The following is a 16,763-nucleotide window of genomic DNA, read 5'->3' as shown; positions in this document are numbered from 1 at the left end:
GCGTAGCTGTTTATTGCCCGGGACTTGTTCTTGCCATTGAGCTGCTTCTTAGGACCTGCCTTACTCGTTGGAGGTATTTGGCCGTAGCCGCTTTCCTTGTCACCTCTTCGAGGTTGCCATTTGCTTGTGGGATTCCGAGGTACTTGTAACTGTCCTCAATGTCTGCTATTGTTCCTTCTGGGAGTGAGACCTTCTGTGTGGACTACCTTCCCTCTCTTAGTCACCATCCGACCACACTTCTCTAGTCCGAATGACATCCCAATGTCTGCACTGTATATCCGGGTGGTATGGATCAGTGAGTCGATGTCTCGCTCATTCTTAGCATACAGCTTGATGTCATCCATGTAGAGGAGGTGACTGATGGTGGCCCCGTTCCTGAGTCGGTATCCATAGCCAGTCTTGTTGATTATTTGGCTGAGGGGGTTCAGACCTATGCAGAACAGCAGTGGGGACAGGGCGTCTCCTTGGAATATGCCACATTTGATGGAGACTTGTACAAGTGGCTTGCCATTGGCTTCAAGGGTGGTTTTCCACAACCTCATGGAGTTTGCAATGAAGGCTCTTAGAGTCCTGTTGATGTTGTAGAGCTCCAGGCATTCAATGATCCAAGTATGTGGCATTGAGTCGTAGGCTTTCTTGTAATCAATCCAGGCAGTGCTCAGGTTAGTGTGTGGGGTTCTGCAGTCTCGAGCGACTGTTCTGTCTACCAGGAGCTGGTGTTTGGCACCTCTGGTATCTTTACCGATTCCCTTCTGAGCTGTGCTCATGTATTGATCCATGTGCTTGCTTATCTTAGCCGCTATGGTGCCGGACATGAGCTTCCACGTTTTGGAGAGGCAGGTTATTGGCCGGTTAACCATTCAGGGTGATTCCCATCCCTCAGCAGCTGGTTCATTTGCGCTGCCAAGCGCTCATGGAGAGCCGTGAGTTTCTTAATCCAGTAGGCGTGTATCATGTCAGGGCCTGGTGCTGTCCAGTTTTTCATACCTGAAGCTCTTTCTTGGACGTCTGCCACTGTGATGGTAATTGGATTCTGTTCAGGGAGGTTGCTGTGGTCCTCTCTCAGAGCCACCAGCCACTGTGCATCACTGTTGTGTGCTGCCTCCTTCTCCCATATGCCTTTCCAGTACTGTTCAGTTTCCAGCCTTGGTGGGTCTGCTCTGTTATTGTTACCCTGCCACTGAGCGTACACTTTCGCTGGTTGAGTTGCGAACAGACGATTTACTCGTCTGGCTTAGTTGTCTCTCGTGTACCTCTTTAAAGAGAGCCTTTGTTTGGCAGTTTCAAATAGTATGGGCGTCTGGCTGTACCTTTTGTGTACTTGCTTGGTTTCAGTGATGGTTGATGTGGGATTTGCTCTCAGAGCTGCATTCACATCTTCTAGGAGACTTTCTGACAGTACTTCTCTTAGCCTCTGTAATTGGCTTCGGGGTTGCCTGCTGGACATTTTTACCATGATCTTATTTTTCAGGTCAGTCGCTGCCTCGTTCAGCGTGATTGCGCTTATTGGGGCTTCGTACCCAATCTCCATTGGGGGGGGGGGGCTGGTGTTAACTCCCCTCTGACCTGGTGTCCTGGCTCCCCATAGCCGGAGCATTGGTGTTGTACCTCGTCAATCTCAAGTTGTGATAGCAGTTGCCGTTTGTGGATGTTGGAACACTGAGCTACTAGTTGTTTCGCCGTGAGTTTGGACTGTGGGTTTCGAAGTAACCATTTCTCCCACATCCTCTGCTTGTAGCCCCTCTGACTAGGGTTACTGGAGTAGTAGCATTCCATCAGAGCCCTGTTCTCGCATCTCTCCCATTTCCACCTTGTAAGTAGCCCAAGTAGCCCAGTAGCCCATTTTACATCGAGGTGCTCTGGTTCCCCAGCACCTGACACAGACCTTGTCTGAGCCGGCATGTCATTCATTTCATTGTCTCTCATCATTGTATGAAGTAGGCAGTAGTGTGAAGGGTCTTGCCTAAGGACACTGGCGGTCCATTGCCCCAACGGGGATTTGAACCAGGGTTTACTGTGTGCAAGTCGGGTGACTTACCACTTGAGCTAGCCAGCCGCTTGAGCTAGCCAGCTGCTATATATGTATACATATGTATATATATATGTATATATATATATATATATATATATATATATATATACACACATACACATACACATACACATATACATATATATATATATATATATATATATATACACATTAAATATGTGTGTGTGTGTGTGTGTGTGTACTGTATATGTGTGTGTGTGTGTGTGCGTGTGTGGGTGCGTGTGCGTGCGTGTGTGTGTGTGAGTGTGCGCGTGTATATATATATATATATATGTTGAAAATTGTCATTGTGCAGATGTTTTATAGGTTTGCTGCCCAGACCTGCCAACCCTGGTGTAAAGTCCCCCAGTGGGGGCCGGACCAAGATGGCGGCGTGCCGTCCCTATTGCGACAATGGAACGGACATTCCTCCTTTTTATTTCTATGGCACTGACGCTACTCCACGTGTCCCGGAAGCGTTGAATGAGACCGGTAAACGGAAGTGAAGCCAGTACACTTTCAAAATATAACCCACGTTACGGTAAATAATGCTATTTCGATGCTTTCCCTTTACTGACACGGTTAGCTTGTGTAGTTTAGTGCAGCTGTGGCCATTCTGTCAGGTTTTAGCGTATTTTAGTTCAAAGTGAAATAAAAAAGAAAAGTAATTATTAAAAACACAGACCTATGCGGGGTTTTATTGTAGAAACATAGCCGGAACTGTGCTTTTTTTTGACAACCCTGGTTAACACAGTGGCTTTCTCCAAAACAGCGGTCTGGTCTTCATGCTTTTTACTTTCACCCTAAAAGCAGCCACACATTAGATTTGGATGTAAAGTGCCTTTGTAGCCTCGGCTGTGAGCGTTAACCTTTGGGCAGAATAATGGGCTCCAACGCGGAGGAGGATCTGTTCATAAAACCAGGTGAGTTTGAGCTGACACGACTTCGACACAACAACAAGTTTGAGTGTGGAAATATGTGTAGTCATAACAATACTGTCAAACGGAGTCATGGCTCAATATTTAACAGTTGGGTTACTTTCGATTTCTGACCAAACTTAAAGAGGTTATTCTGAAATGATAAGACGTACAATTGGCTCCACTCATTGGTTAATGAATTAATATAATTCCTCCAGGTACAAACAGACACAAGTGACTTTCTCTGCTGATGAATGTATTGACTCCATCTTAATAAACACACCGTGAAAACGATCAAACATAAACAAGTGTAGGTTAGTGGTCGGATAAAGACACCTTGAGGGTATTTTGTCGTTATTTATTGTCACCTGTAAACACAACCGAAACCACGCCCGGGCCATTCTCAGTGAGGCAAAATCTAATAATGCCTCCCCATACATAAACCGGTGTATGTTACTGCTATAAACCTTTACATTACCAAACCATTTCACTTGATAACATTAGAGTGTAACATTTTACATGTTAAATAGAAATCTTCAATAAATTAAAATAAAAAAAGAAATACAATAGAACTAGACATTTTTTTGATTACAAATTCATTAGCCTAATGAAAACAGAAATCTGAAATTCATCAACATGAAAAGACTAAACAAACAGGAACAATAGTAATTCATCACATTTTAAATTGGTATTTTTGAGTTGCCGGCCATCTCGTAAACATTATAGGGAAGTTGGGCAATAGAATGGATCTTCAGGATGGTATGGGTGAGAATGAGGAACGCACCACTGATGATCCAGGGTCTTTGTCTAGGTCTTCTGGCTTGTATCTCAGTCCACAGATATAGTAGCAGTTTGGGTCGGGTATTTTTTAAGGCCCTGGTATTTGAAGCCCCTTTCTGGCTATTGATTTTCCTCTGGAACTGGAAAAATTAAAATTAAGATTTTAATTTTAGGCACAATTTAGCAATGCATTCACCTTTTCTTCTCCAATTTTTTGTTTTCCTTCTTGGCCTCCCTTTCTTCCTGTCGTCTTCTCTTTGCTTCCTCCTTTCCAACTTTCTTGCTTTCCATCTCTTTCTTTTCATTTAAAACATTGTCGCTCGTCAGTGCAAAGAATTTGTGGCCATTCTTTTGTAGACTTGTATCTCTTTAATTAGTTTTATTTGTGCTAACGGGTATCTTAGGATGGGGCAATAGATCTGAATCTATGTCTTGAGGGAAGGGTTCTGATTTGTCAGGATCACCTTGCATCAGCGACTGCAGTGACGTAATAGCCTGGCTAACACCAGACTAAAATCACAAGTGATATTTAGTCTGGGGACCACCAATTCATTTTCTCGTAGGAGAGGTGTGGTTTACGAGCGTCCATAGTCGTTTATTGGGCGATACGAAAAAAAAAAAAAAAGAAGTCTCATGCGTCTGCACGTAGCCCCAGCCAATCATATCATCGTATGAGATGACGTATGACGTACCCGCTGTAAACTTTTGAGCTAAATTATTTAGAACAAGGTCTAAAGCTTGATCAAAAAATACCATCGTGTCTGCTGCTGTCATGTTGGATCCGTAAATAAACTTTTTTTTTAATTATCCGTAAATAAACTACAAGCTTCCATATATCGAATAGCGCGTCATCGTCTTGCCGTCCCTCCTCGCTCTGTGATTGGTTCCCAAATCCACCGGAGATTTGGCCATGGTCCCCAGGCTGTTGTGCAGTTCGAAATAATTCGAGCGCAAACAGCAGCCTGGAGTTAGCCAGGTTAGTGACGTAACAGGGTTACAAGCAATCTTGGCTTCTCTTGTTAAAAATGCAACAAACTGAAGATAGGAAACTGGATTGTTTGTTCTTCGATTTCAATGACCTTGCGGTTACAGCTAGCAGTGAGTCAGTCTGGTAACTTGGAAAGAATCTTTCTGTTCTCATTGCAGTGACTCACCGCTCTGTCCTGGACGCTTCATCGGGTGTTTACCTTATGGGACTCGCGTTGGTTATAAAAGTTAATCCAGTTAATTCTGGCGAAGGTTCACCAAACATCCATCAAGAGACAGTCACAGAAAAACACTATTTTGCTGATAGTCGGCGAATCCCGGAGAGAAAAAACTACTTCTGGCGAGGAAGGTTGAATAAAGTCCTCGTAGTTTTTTTTTCTCCGTGACATTATTGTTAAGTAAGAAAAAAACACAGGCATGTCCAGAGTAGGTTAGAAAGAGCTCCTTCTTCACAGCTTGCAGTGCAGATCATGACATCTGCTCAGAGGGTGCGTTTGTTACCTCCGCAGGGGCAGCTGGAAGTCCCTTTTTCTCTCTCTCTCTCTTTCTTTCGATAGAAATAAAGAAAAGGCTGTTTTACAAATTAAAATCAGGCCTAAGGTTTTACATTACAGACGTCGGGCTCTTCCTGTTTGACACTATGATGTAAAAAACGTCAGAGTGTCACAACTCAGTGGTTTTCCAGCAGAGGGCGGAGCCTCAGAGAGCAGGATTCAGGAGGATTACTGAGAACTGCGTGAATGAAGCCAAAAACCACTCTGGGGTGTTTCTGATAAGGAAATGGCAAAACAACATGGCTAAAAGTCGATTTTGCATGATTTAGCTCCTTTAACTCAAAACTGTCGTTAGAAGTCATTTTGGGCCACACTTGTAGTTTGTCTCTGTAAGCTTTTGCGATTGTGAATGGGTTTCCGTACCTTTCATCGAGAATCTTCCACGCGGCAAAGTATGCAGATTCTGTTCCAAGCAGGAAGTATCCATCAAGGAGCTTGTCCGCTCACATATCTCCGAAGGTAGAATATTTTCTCCTTTTCTGAGATGTTCTTTTGGTCAATCAGTGTTATTCCCACTAAACACAGCAGGTTCAGGAACCGGGATGCAGCTTGCACTTGGTGTACTTGCTAGCACTTTCATAAGATCTGATGTACCATCACTTGTAGCTTGGGTTACAGCTGGTTCTAGCAGAGAAGGGAAGCGTACATGCTTGTTGTCTTTAACTTCTGTATTGATCAACTTGGTGCTGCCCTGTAACACTCATACACTTGCATCCTTGCTTGTACTGCCTTGAGATCTTTAACCTTTTCCTGGTGCTGTACTTTTCTTTTCTTCTCATCAAGAGTTCTTTGCAGTACTGCATACTCTTCTTCTTGTGGAGCCTTTAACTTTGCTTCATAAAATACAGCATTCACTTAAAATATATATACTGGTTCTTGACTTGTGTACCTCTCAACTTATAAACTTGAAGTAGCTGTCACTTTATGAACAGAAAACCTGGGAGGGCTTTGAATTTGCAGTTCACTTAGATAACCTTTTAAACTTGCCCTTTTTTCTGAGACACACGCCCAAGCTTCTTATGGCCTTATCTTAAAGCATTGCACCTCTACTCTGCAGACTAAAGCTGACTGTAGCGTCACAGCGCCCTCTAGTGGCCCTCAACCATAACAATAAAAAATAAAAAGAAGAATTTACAGGTCTGTGAGAGCCAGAGATCTTCCTTGTTTGAAGTGACCAAATACTTTTTTTCCACCATAATTTACAAATAAATTCTTTAAAAATCCTACAATGTGAATTCCTGGATTTCTTTTTCACATTCTGTCTCTCACAGTTGAAGTGAACCTATGATGAAAATTACAGACCTCTGTCATTATTTTAAGTGCACTTGCACAATTGGTGGCTGACTAAATACTTTTTTGCCCCACCGTAACAAAACAATGATGTTAACTTGTTCCCTAAAATACTCTTTTTTTAACCTTGTATTATTTATTTGAGCTGAAACAACCGAGCCACTTCCTTTCGTGTTTGACCAACCGCCTCAAACCATGGATCTAAAGATATCAGATTTTTTTGGTACATGCTTTCGATACTTGTATTTTTTCAGTACCAGTAGAAACCTTTTTTCCGATGCCACACTGGTATCGTTAAACAGCCCTTCTTATACAGTATTTATTCAATGCCATAAGGAACAGGTCTGTGCTTTGTTTAGGAAACAGATGTGTTTGAATTAAATACAATAATGTAGTTGACTGTTTGGAACACTTCTGTCAAACGTAAAACCAAACAAATTTCAAATAAAAGATGTGGTGAACCTTTTCAGGTAACCAGGAGCGCGGCTGGAACGACCCTCCTCAGTTTTCCTACGGACTGCAGAACAGAGGAGCTCACAGGAACATCCTCACCCGCAGAGCGCCCCCTGCAGGTACTACTGCTCGTAGGATGTGTGGTTAAGGTCTAAAGGGAGGAACTGTGACATATTCGGATTGGATTTCCACATGTGCCTTGCTGGTGACTGAGTCTACTGTTCCACCCAGACAAACTACACACACTACCACTAATCATTTCATGTATGCTCAATAAATGCTCAGCTACAGGTTCAGGTTGAAGATGTTCACTAATTGAAATCCCAAACCTCCTCACTTTATTTATATAGCACATTTTACAAACAAGCTTGTTTATAAAATGACACAGATCACAAATTCAAATCTGTTGATCACAAACATATCAGATGATCACAAACAGATCAGATGATCACAAACAGATCTGATGATCACAAACAGATCTGATGATCACAAACAGATCAGATGATCACAAACAGATCAGATGATCACAAACAGATCAGATGATCACAAACAGATCAGATGATCACAAACATATCAGATGATCACAAACAGATCAGATGATCACAAACAGATCAGATGATCACAAACAGATCAGATGATCACAAACATATCAGATGATCACAAACGAATCAGATGATCACAAACATATCAGATGATCACAAACATATCAGATGATCACAAACAGATCAGATGATCACAAACAGATCAGATGATCACAAACAGATCACAAATTCAAATCTGTGATTTGTCTTTAGGAACCATGAGCTGGAGCTGGACCTCAGACCTCAGAGCGCGCTTGAATGTAAATTTGGATGAGGTCTGTGAGGTACTGAGGGGCCAGTCCGATCTGATACATTCTTTCTGTATAATCATATCATTGTAGAAATGATATATTTGAGAGCCATACATTGTAGACGATATTACAGTAGATTCACCAGTCAGCATCTGTTACAGGCCTTTGTGCAAAAATGTTTTGGATTCAGCTTTGAATTTTAATTAGAAGGCTATGTTGGGTATTACAGTTTTATAAGTGCAGCATTCACAGCAGCAGATATTATAGTTTCAGCTCCATCAGGCCATTCAGGTATACACATGTTTACGACCTGTAAAACAGGTAGGCGCTAGGAGCACATGGCTAATTATTCTGCATAATGTGCGCACCTACGAGCGCTCTCTTCTCAGCAGTAAAAAGTAAATGACAGCTTTGCAAAGGAAACATTGTTTTTAGTGGCTGCTGAAGAAGCAGGTGTTAGCGGCAGATTAGCAATAGTAGCCTAGCTTAGCGATAGCCTTTTGTATCGGACCTGATCCTGTCATTAAATCTGATCCGATATTCTCAAAATGCCCAGATCGACTTCCCTAAATGATGAAATACATTGTATTTTTTGGTTCCGTGCCGGAGTCTGCGAGATAAAGAGCATTGTGGCTGATTCCTGTGTAGAGCGCATCGCAGTCGTTCAGGCGAGTGGAGATAAAAACATGCATGACAAGGCTTCACTTTGGCGAAAAGACGAAGGTGATAAGGATGGTGCCGATCTGTTTGAGATTATAATCAACAATGACGCCAAGGCTGGTGGCTGAGGGACGGACACATTGTTGTAGGGCCCATGTCATTTTCAGCCAAACACCACAGTCTGTTATTTCCTCATAGAGATTTAAACATTTGTGAGCCGCTGGTTTTAGACACACTCCTCAAGCAGCGGTACAGGAGAGTCATGATGTCCAGTCCCAGACAAATCTCCAGTGTTTATGGAAACGCTGGTACTGCTCCAGTAATCACACCCTACACTTCCACAATGGATGCATTTAGTTTTAGAATTGTATTCAGGGTTTAATCGAGTACTTTTAGCTGTAGTTTGTTTCCTTCCCAGCTGCCTCTGGGAGGAGCAGGAGGAGACAAAAAGTATCAATACCTCCTCAAACAAAAATTTAGCCTCGAGACCACTTTTAGTATCGATTTGGGATCAACAAACCTACCCTAGTAATAGATTTACTATTGTTTTGGATTGACCAGGACCACTGTTCAAAAACAAAAGACCATTGGCTGTAGACTAGAGCCCTGACAGGCCTGTTGTCCATCTTACCTTCACAGGAACCACAGGTTTGGGTACACCTCCCATGACCCCGCCCTCCTCAACCCTGACTCCGCCCAGATCATCTGTAGCTCCACCTCCATGCAGTCCAGGTGAAAACGTTTTAAATCCTTTTTACAGAAAGGCTCATTCATAAGACGTAAGAATAAAGAGCGCTGTAAGAACAAAATGGCAAAGTCATTTTTGTCTTATAAGGATGGACAAGACGTTCCATGAAGTATGAATGAGCCTTAGTCACACACTGTTTCAGTTTAAATGCACTACAAACTACTACCAAAGAAATGGTAGTAGTTCCATTAATTGGTTTAAAGATAACTATGGTGACTTTAAAGAGACTGTATCAACTTTTCGGTCTTTTACCCATGACATAATTCTATTCCCTCATCAAAAACATCCCAAAGTGGTGTTTTGTTTCATTCACGGATGTCTGAGTAATGAATCCAGCTCCACCTGGTCCTGGAAAAGTTCTGGTAATGGACTTTGAGCTTAGATGAACCGCTTCCTCCACAGTAAACAGACACGCCCACTCATTACCTCGTCTGCACAGCAACAAGAACTCTTGTTTTTGTAAACATATGTGCATATAAAAGATGTAGTCTGAGAACATTCTTTCTACCTTCAAACCCAGTTACACCATGATTTTTTCAGTGTAAACTAGTTTATTTTCCAAAGACTAATAAGAAGTTCCATTCCTCCTGAATAAATCTGTGTCTCATTTGTCACATGATAAACCCATACATTTAAAACTGGCTCTCACTTGATCCTTTGAAATGTTGTAAATTGAGGCCATTCTTACACGTTTATTTCTGTGATTGCATGAAAATGACCAAACTATGTTAAAGTGTGTACAGAAAGTTTCAAACTGATAACTAAATGGATCTATATTCCTCGTTTGGTTCCTTCTTTCCAGCTCCTCCACCTCCCTTTGTGGCCCCTGCCTCTGGACCAATCAGAGCTCAGAGTGAGTCTGTCCAATCAGAGCCCGAGCCTGATGTGGAGGAAGTGATGTCCGTGTTAAACGGCGCTCTGGAGGCCTGTCGTCAAAACACCAAACACACCAGCGTGAGTAAAGGTCCACGATCACACACCCCTTAGGCCTGATTCAAGACGAGAAGCAAAGTCTTGTTAGTTAGACACTAGTTAGTCGGACGGAGCACACTGGCTCCTCTCTTCTTTTTAACAGATAGTACACACTCGATCAGACCACACTCCTGCTGAAACTCACCAAAGCTCAGCTCTTGAGGATCACGGACGGACTTTTGGTCCAGAACAAACACATTAACATTTTCACTAGGGCAGGGAATCGATAAAAAAATTAACTAATTATAATCACAATTAATTATTGCCATTAGGAAATGCCTAAATTCGCCAGACTAGAATTAACTTTGGCAATGAAAAGGCGATAACATCTCTCTTAAGCTCAGTGCTCCTCGTCTTTGAGCCTTCCCTTGCTCTCCTGTTCCTCACTGAGGGTCACCAGTTCAATGACACTTGAGCTCAAACGTGAGGACACATATGAAACCTACAGGTGCTATATATTTTAGATAATGTTTTATTGTTGCATTAGGAATATAAATGTATGTTAAGTGCCACACAAGGAACAATAAGACCCTGGACCTTCTGTATGCTAACGTGAAGGGCGCTTACACCTCTGCCCCCCTCCCCCCGCTCGGACGCTCAGACCACAATCTCGTCCTACTGCGAAGGGAGCCAGCACAGAAGAGGTCTGTGAAAGTGTGGAGTGAAGAGGCTGAAGAGAGACTTAGGGACTGTTTCCAGACCACAGACTGGAACATGATCTGCAGCTCTCATGGAGATGACATCGACAGCCTGACCCACTGCATCACAGACTACATCAACTTCTGTGTGGAAAACACTGTACCAACCCGGAAGGTACGGTGTTTCTCCAACAACCACCCCTGGTTGACCCCTGAACTTAAAGAAAAGGGCTTTCAACTCAGGGGACAGAGAGGAGCAGAGGAGAGTCCAGCACGAACTCCAGAGGAGGATCAGGAAGGCCAAGAAGGACTATGGCGAGAAGCTGGAGCAGAAGCTGGAGCAGAAGCTGGAGCAGAAGCTGGAGCAGGGCAACGCACGGGACGTGTGGAGGCGACTGAAGAACATTTCCGGTTTTGGACAGAGTGCCAGAGGGACAGCTGATGGAGACCAGCGCGGGGCGGATGAATTCAACGAACATTTCAACCGGTTTGATTCTCCCCCACTCCCTCCTCTTCACGCGTCTCCAGCACAGTGGACACTGCCCCCCTCCCCCGACCACCTTCACCTGCCTCCAGCCCCCCTGCACCCACGTCTCCAGCCCCCACCATACGGACTTCCTCTAGCACCTGCCCCACCCCCGGCAGTCCACCCCCACACCAGTCCCCCCCTCAATCCCCCCTCTCCATCACACCAGACCAGGTGAGGAGGGAGCTGAGGCGACTGAAGCGGGGGAAAGCTGCAGGACCAGATGGCATCAGTCCCAGGCTGCTGAGGACCTGCGCAGACCAGCTCTCCGAGGTCCTCAGCCACATCTACAACCTGAGCCTCAGCCTGGAGAAGGTCCCCGTCCTGTGGAAGACCTCCTGTCTGATCCCGGTTCCTAAAACAGCGCACGCCAGGGAACCGGCCCACTACAGACCAGTCGCCCTGACCTCCCACCTGATGAAGACGATGGAGCGGCTCATCCTCACCCACCTCCGCTCTGTGGTAAGCCCCACCCTCGACCCGCTGCAGTTTACTTACAGACCCAACATCGGAGTGGAGGACGCTGTCATCTACCTGTGGGAGCGGGCGCTCACGCACCTGGAGCACGCCTGTGAGTCTGAGGTGGTCGTCTGCAGCACCGGGGCCCCTCAGGGCACCGTCCTCTCACCGTTTCTCTTCATCATCTACACATCGGACTTCACATACAACACGGACAGCTGTCATCTCCAGAAGTTCTCCGACGACTCCGCCATCGTGGGCTGTGTGTCTAAGGGGAACGACCTGGAGAACCGGTCAGTCATCCTAGACTTTGTGGACTGGTGTGAGCGCAACCACCTGTGCTTGAACATCAGTAAGACGAAGGAGATGGTGATCGACTTCACGAGGAAGCCACTACCGCACACACCGCTGAACATCCAGGGGGAGGACATTGAGGAGGTGGACAGTTTCAAGTACCTGGGTGTTCACCTCAACAATAAACTGGACTGGTCCCACAACACCAAGTCGCCTCCACCTTCTGAGGAGACTGAGGTCCTTCTGAGGAGACTGAGGTCCTTCTGAGGAGACTGAGGTCCTTCTGAGGAGACTGAGGTCGTTCGGAGTGAGCAGGCCTCTGCTCAGGACTTTTTATGCCTCTGTGGTGGCCTCTGCTCTCCACTACGCTGCCGTGTGCTGGGCCCCGGGCAGCACAGAGCGGGACAAGGACAGACTGAACAAGCTGGTCAGGAGGGCCAGCTCCGTCCTGGGCTGCCCCCTGGACTCTGTGGAGGAGGTGAGGGACAGGAGGGTGTTAGCCAAGCTCACCTCCATCATGGACAACACCTCCCACCCACTGCACGGGACTGTAGAAGAGCTGAGCAGCTCTCTCAGTGGCAGACTGAGACACCCTCAGTGCAGGACGGAGCGCTACCGCAAAGCCTTCATCCCCACTGCTGTCAGACTGTACAATAAGACTGTGAAGTAACATGTGCAATAATCTCTAATCAGCTGCACTTTATTAACTCTGAGTGATCTTCTTGACTCCGACTGTAACAAGTGAATTTCTCCTTTGTGAGATCAATAAAGGATTATCTTATCTTATCTTAAAATATCATTAGCATAAATAAGAATTTACATTTTATCAACTTATGATTGGTCTTCTGTCACTTCAAGCTCTTTCAACATGGTTGGAAGAGGTCTCTATGGTAACGCTGAGGGGAGGGGCTGAGTCGCTCTGTCATTTGGTCCATGTGCTTTGTGAAGTATACCAACAAACAGAGCCATGAATGCGTGTTTAGTGTGTGGTCAGAGCGCTGAGCTGCCCAGTGAGGAGCAGCTGACCATGGGGAGTTTAAAGGGTTTCATTAATATCAGCTCAGCTTTGTATTGCAGCAAAGTTCATTCAGACTTGCATTATAATCGAGTGGCATCAGTGGATTTAATCTTCCAGTTACTGCACAATGTATTGGTCGGGAAATGTCATTTACAAATGGAGAATTGCCCTGGGTTCCACTTTTCTAAAACCTCCAGGAGCTGAGCTGAAGAGATGTTTGCAGATGAAGTCAGACGTGTCTCTCCCTCCACAGGCCCAGGTGTGCAGTGATGTGGCCAAGAGGCTGACCCTGCTCCAAAGCTCCTGGAGAAGTTGTCGTCTGTCCTTGGTTGTGAGGAGACGGATGAAGAAGCTGAGCTCAGGTCAGACACAAAACCTCACAGGACGATCATTCTGTCCCTCAGTCAGTCCAAGTCTCTGACCACAAGTCCGAGTCAAGTCCGAGTCCCATGGTTTCTATATGTTTTACACTAATTCAAATCACGGCACAGTAAAACTATGTTAAAATCAAAAAACACCTGTAAATTATAAACAACTATCAGACAAATACAAGCCCAGGGCTTCCACACATAATCAACATCATAATATTTCAGTCACAGTCAATCCCAATGCAATGGTAAGTGTGGGAAACACACATAAATAATATAAACTATTGAACACTGTCTACAGCTGTGGCCAAAGGCAGGCCCTGTGTCATTCATTCAACTATTCCTCACACACCACTACATTTCTTAGGTCAGTTTTGTAAAAGTAACATCAGTATAGTTATCACAGCGGTATATGTCACAAACATGTCTGCAGTGTTAGCCTCAGCATGTTACTGAAGTGCCCTGTATCATACAGTAAAAACTGATACACCATCCACTTCAGTCTTACCTTGAAGACGCAGGTGTACAGACAGTTCACATGAGGCTCCTGCATCTTCAGCCTGGAGCTACATGACAGGACTCTGCTGTATCCACTGCCAGCTTTTGGTCTTTGTCTGACAAAATATTCCCTAAATAAAGGGGTAGCCTTGTAATTGTTACAATTTGATCACTAATCACCAGAGGTGGAAGTAAGTCACTAAATGCAAGTCTCGAGTCCAGTCCAAGTCGTGAAGGTCCAAGTCCCAAGTAAGTCCAAGTCAATCGGTCATGGGGTCAAGTCAAGTCAAGTCAAGTCATAGCTTTTGTCAAGTCAAGTCTTTTTGGAGCTTTGGTCAAGTAAGTCTCAAGTCCCGAAAATCAAGTCATTTGACTCGAGTCTCCCACCTCTGCTAATCACTTTACTGAGTAGTAACTTTAGTTTAGGTTACAACTTATGCAGCAGCTCAAACTCCTCTTAACTCCGCCTTTTTCCTTCACTCGACCCTGGCGCTTACACTCCGCTAGTATTGAGCCCAATGAAGGCTTTTCATTAATAACAGGAGAAAGTGTTGATGTGATCGCTAAAAGTACAGTCTGAATGGCACGCTCACGATATCAACAAATCCTCAACAGGGCAGCGAGGGGGGCATGGGCAGAGGAGCCAATGAGCAACGCACATGCTCCAGTGGCTCCAGCGGCTCCGGGGGCTCCGGCGGCTCCGGGGGCTCCGGGGGCTCCGATGTGACAGAGACAGAGAGAGCAGGAGGAGAGACGAAGGGAGCGTCCGACGAAAAAAAAAAAAGCCAGAATCAAGCATCAAAACAGCGTGTGTAATAAGGGACTCGCAATGTTCACGAGCCTCAGACCACGAGTCCGAGTCTCAAGTCTCTAAAAATAGCGACTTAAGTCCGACTCGAGTCCGACTCGCGAGTCCCCATCTCTGGTGTAAAGTAATGTGACAAGTTTGAGGGCACCAGGAGGAGAATGGAAGTCTCATGATGGTGACAGTGGTGCAGATGGTAGAACGGGTCGTCGAAAGTTGACACCATTTACCTTTATCTGCATATTGTCCTTTTTCTCTCGTTATTGTAACTGCTCATTTTTGGTCTGTATTTTTGGTCTCTCACTTGTGTCTGTCTCTCCTCAGACCTAAAGTCCGGACGGTGGGACGCTGCTGACGAGACTCACCGCTCTCTGATGGTGGACCATGTGACCGAGGTCAGCCAGTGGATGGTCGGCATCAAAAGGCTCATCGCTGAAACCAGGAAACTCAGTCCAGACCAACTGGAAGCCCTGATCCAAGAGCCCAGCCCGGACTGTAACCAGGACCAGGAGTCTGTAGAGCAGACTCCAGAGCAGCAATCTCAGACTGACCCTGCACCCTAAAGGCCTGACAAACTCCAGACCCGGAGCCGACTCTGACTGTTCGTTTAAAGACAGAACACATGCCTCTGCAGCCTGGTACAGTCGACAGTCTGGAACATAGTCTGGCATGTGAAAGGATTGTTCCTGTGCTGAATACAGACACACTGCTCTGAAGCTCATCTCCAGGTTTGATTCCAGACTATGCTCTTTTGTTCCCCCAGACTCACTGACCGTCACTGTCACAATCAGACAATATCACACTCAACTATAAGGTTCTTGACACTATAGAACCATGTTACCATTTTAATATTTCCTGCTCTGTACACACACAGATCGTGGAGTAGCCAATATATTTCCTTGTTTACTCGAGTAACGTTCCTTCAAAGTGGAAGTAAAAAGTGACTCAAATAATAACAAACAGTGGTTAAAGTGGACTTTGGGAGGTGGTGGATATAGTGGGAGAAAAAAGTAAGTTAAATGGGTCACTAAATGTGGTCAGATCTTTATTGAACTAATAAACTAATACCACCCAAACATTTACATTGTATCATATTTTTAATGGCCATAACATTCACAGGAGAGCGTGGAATAAGTAAGCACACCGCCTGAATCTCACTGAACTGCAGCAGTTTAGTAAAGAGGAATGGTTCAAGATTCATCGTGAGCGTCTGATCTGCAGCTACAGGAAAGCAGTTACTGCTGCAAAAGAAGGATCAGCAGATATATTCAGGTTTTTCTGCAAAATATCTTGATAAACTCATACATTTTCTATTGATGAAGCACGTTGTCCAGGCCCTGAGGCAACAAAACAACCTCACACCCTGATCCTCCTGCTCCAGACTCCACAGTGAGGAGAGGGTTTGGATGTTGATATGCTGTTGCCTTTTTCCTCCACACATGGAGGAAAAATCTCACTATTCCAGTTTGATTTGCGAAAGAGCTCTTGGATGCTCCACAGCACTACTGGACAAATATTCAGTGGACTGAGGGACACAAAGTTGAATAGTTTGGGAGGAACACACAACGTCATGTGTGGAGGAAAAATGGAACAGCACCAAGATCCAAACCCTGCTGCAGATCAGACGCTCACAACCATCAGGAGGAATCTTGGACCATTCCTCTTTACAGAACTGCTGCAGGTCAGCCAGATTTCTGGACATTCGCTTACTTTTCCCACGCTGTATTGTGAATGTTTACATGTTATGGCCAATAAAAATATGATAAAATGTAAATGTTTGGGTGGTATTAGTTTAAGCAGTTTAGTTTAAGCAGTTTAGTTTAAGTAGTTTATTCATTCTTATGATTTTGATGAAAATCACAATTTAGTGACCAATTTAGGTAGAAATGTGAGAAATTCCAAAGCGTTGACATACTTTCACATACCTCCCAC

At 44.8% G+C, this 16,763-nt stretch overlaps 1 protein-coding gene across 1 annotated transcript; it reads left to right on the top strand.

The window, feature by feature from the left end:
- Positions 1 to 2,794: 2,794 nt before the first annotated feature.
- Positions 2,795 to 15,468, top strand: sra1 (steroid receptor RNA activator 1). The gene is made up of 6 exons (XM_079566588.1): positions 2,795 to 2,955; positions 7,031 to 7,132; positions 9,145 to 9,237; positions 10,056 to 10,207; positions 13,414 to 13,522; positions 15,156 to 15,468. The coding sequence occupies exons 1-6, from the start codon at positions 2,916 to 2,918 to the stop codon at positions 15,392 to 15,394; spliced, it is 735 nt and encodes a 244-aa protein (XP_079422714.1). The 5' UTR covers positions 2,795 to 2,915; the 3' UTR covers positions 15,395 to 15,468.
- Positions 15,469 to 16,763: the final 1,295 nt, after the last annotated feature.

The sequence above is a fragment of the Gobius niger genome (genome assembly GCF_951799975.1).
Source record: "Gobius niger genome assembly, chromosome: 11".
NCBI lineage: Eukaryota > Metazoa > Chordata > Actinopteri > Gobiiformes > Gobiidae > Gobius > Gobius niger.
This window is presented reverse-complemented; position numbering and strand designations above follow the sequence as displayed.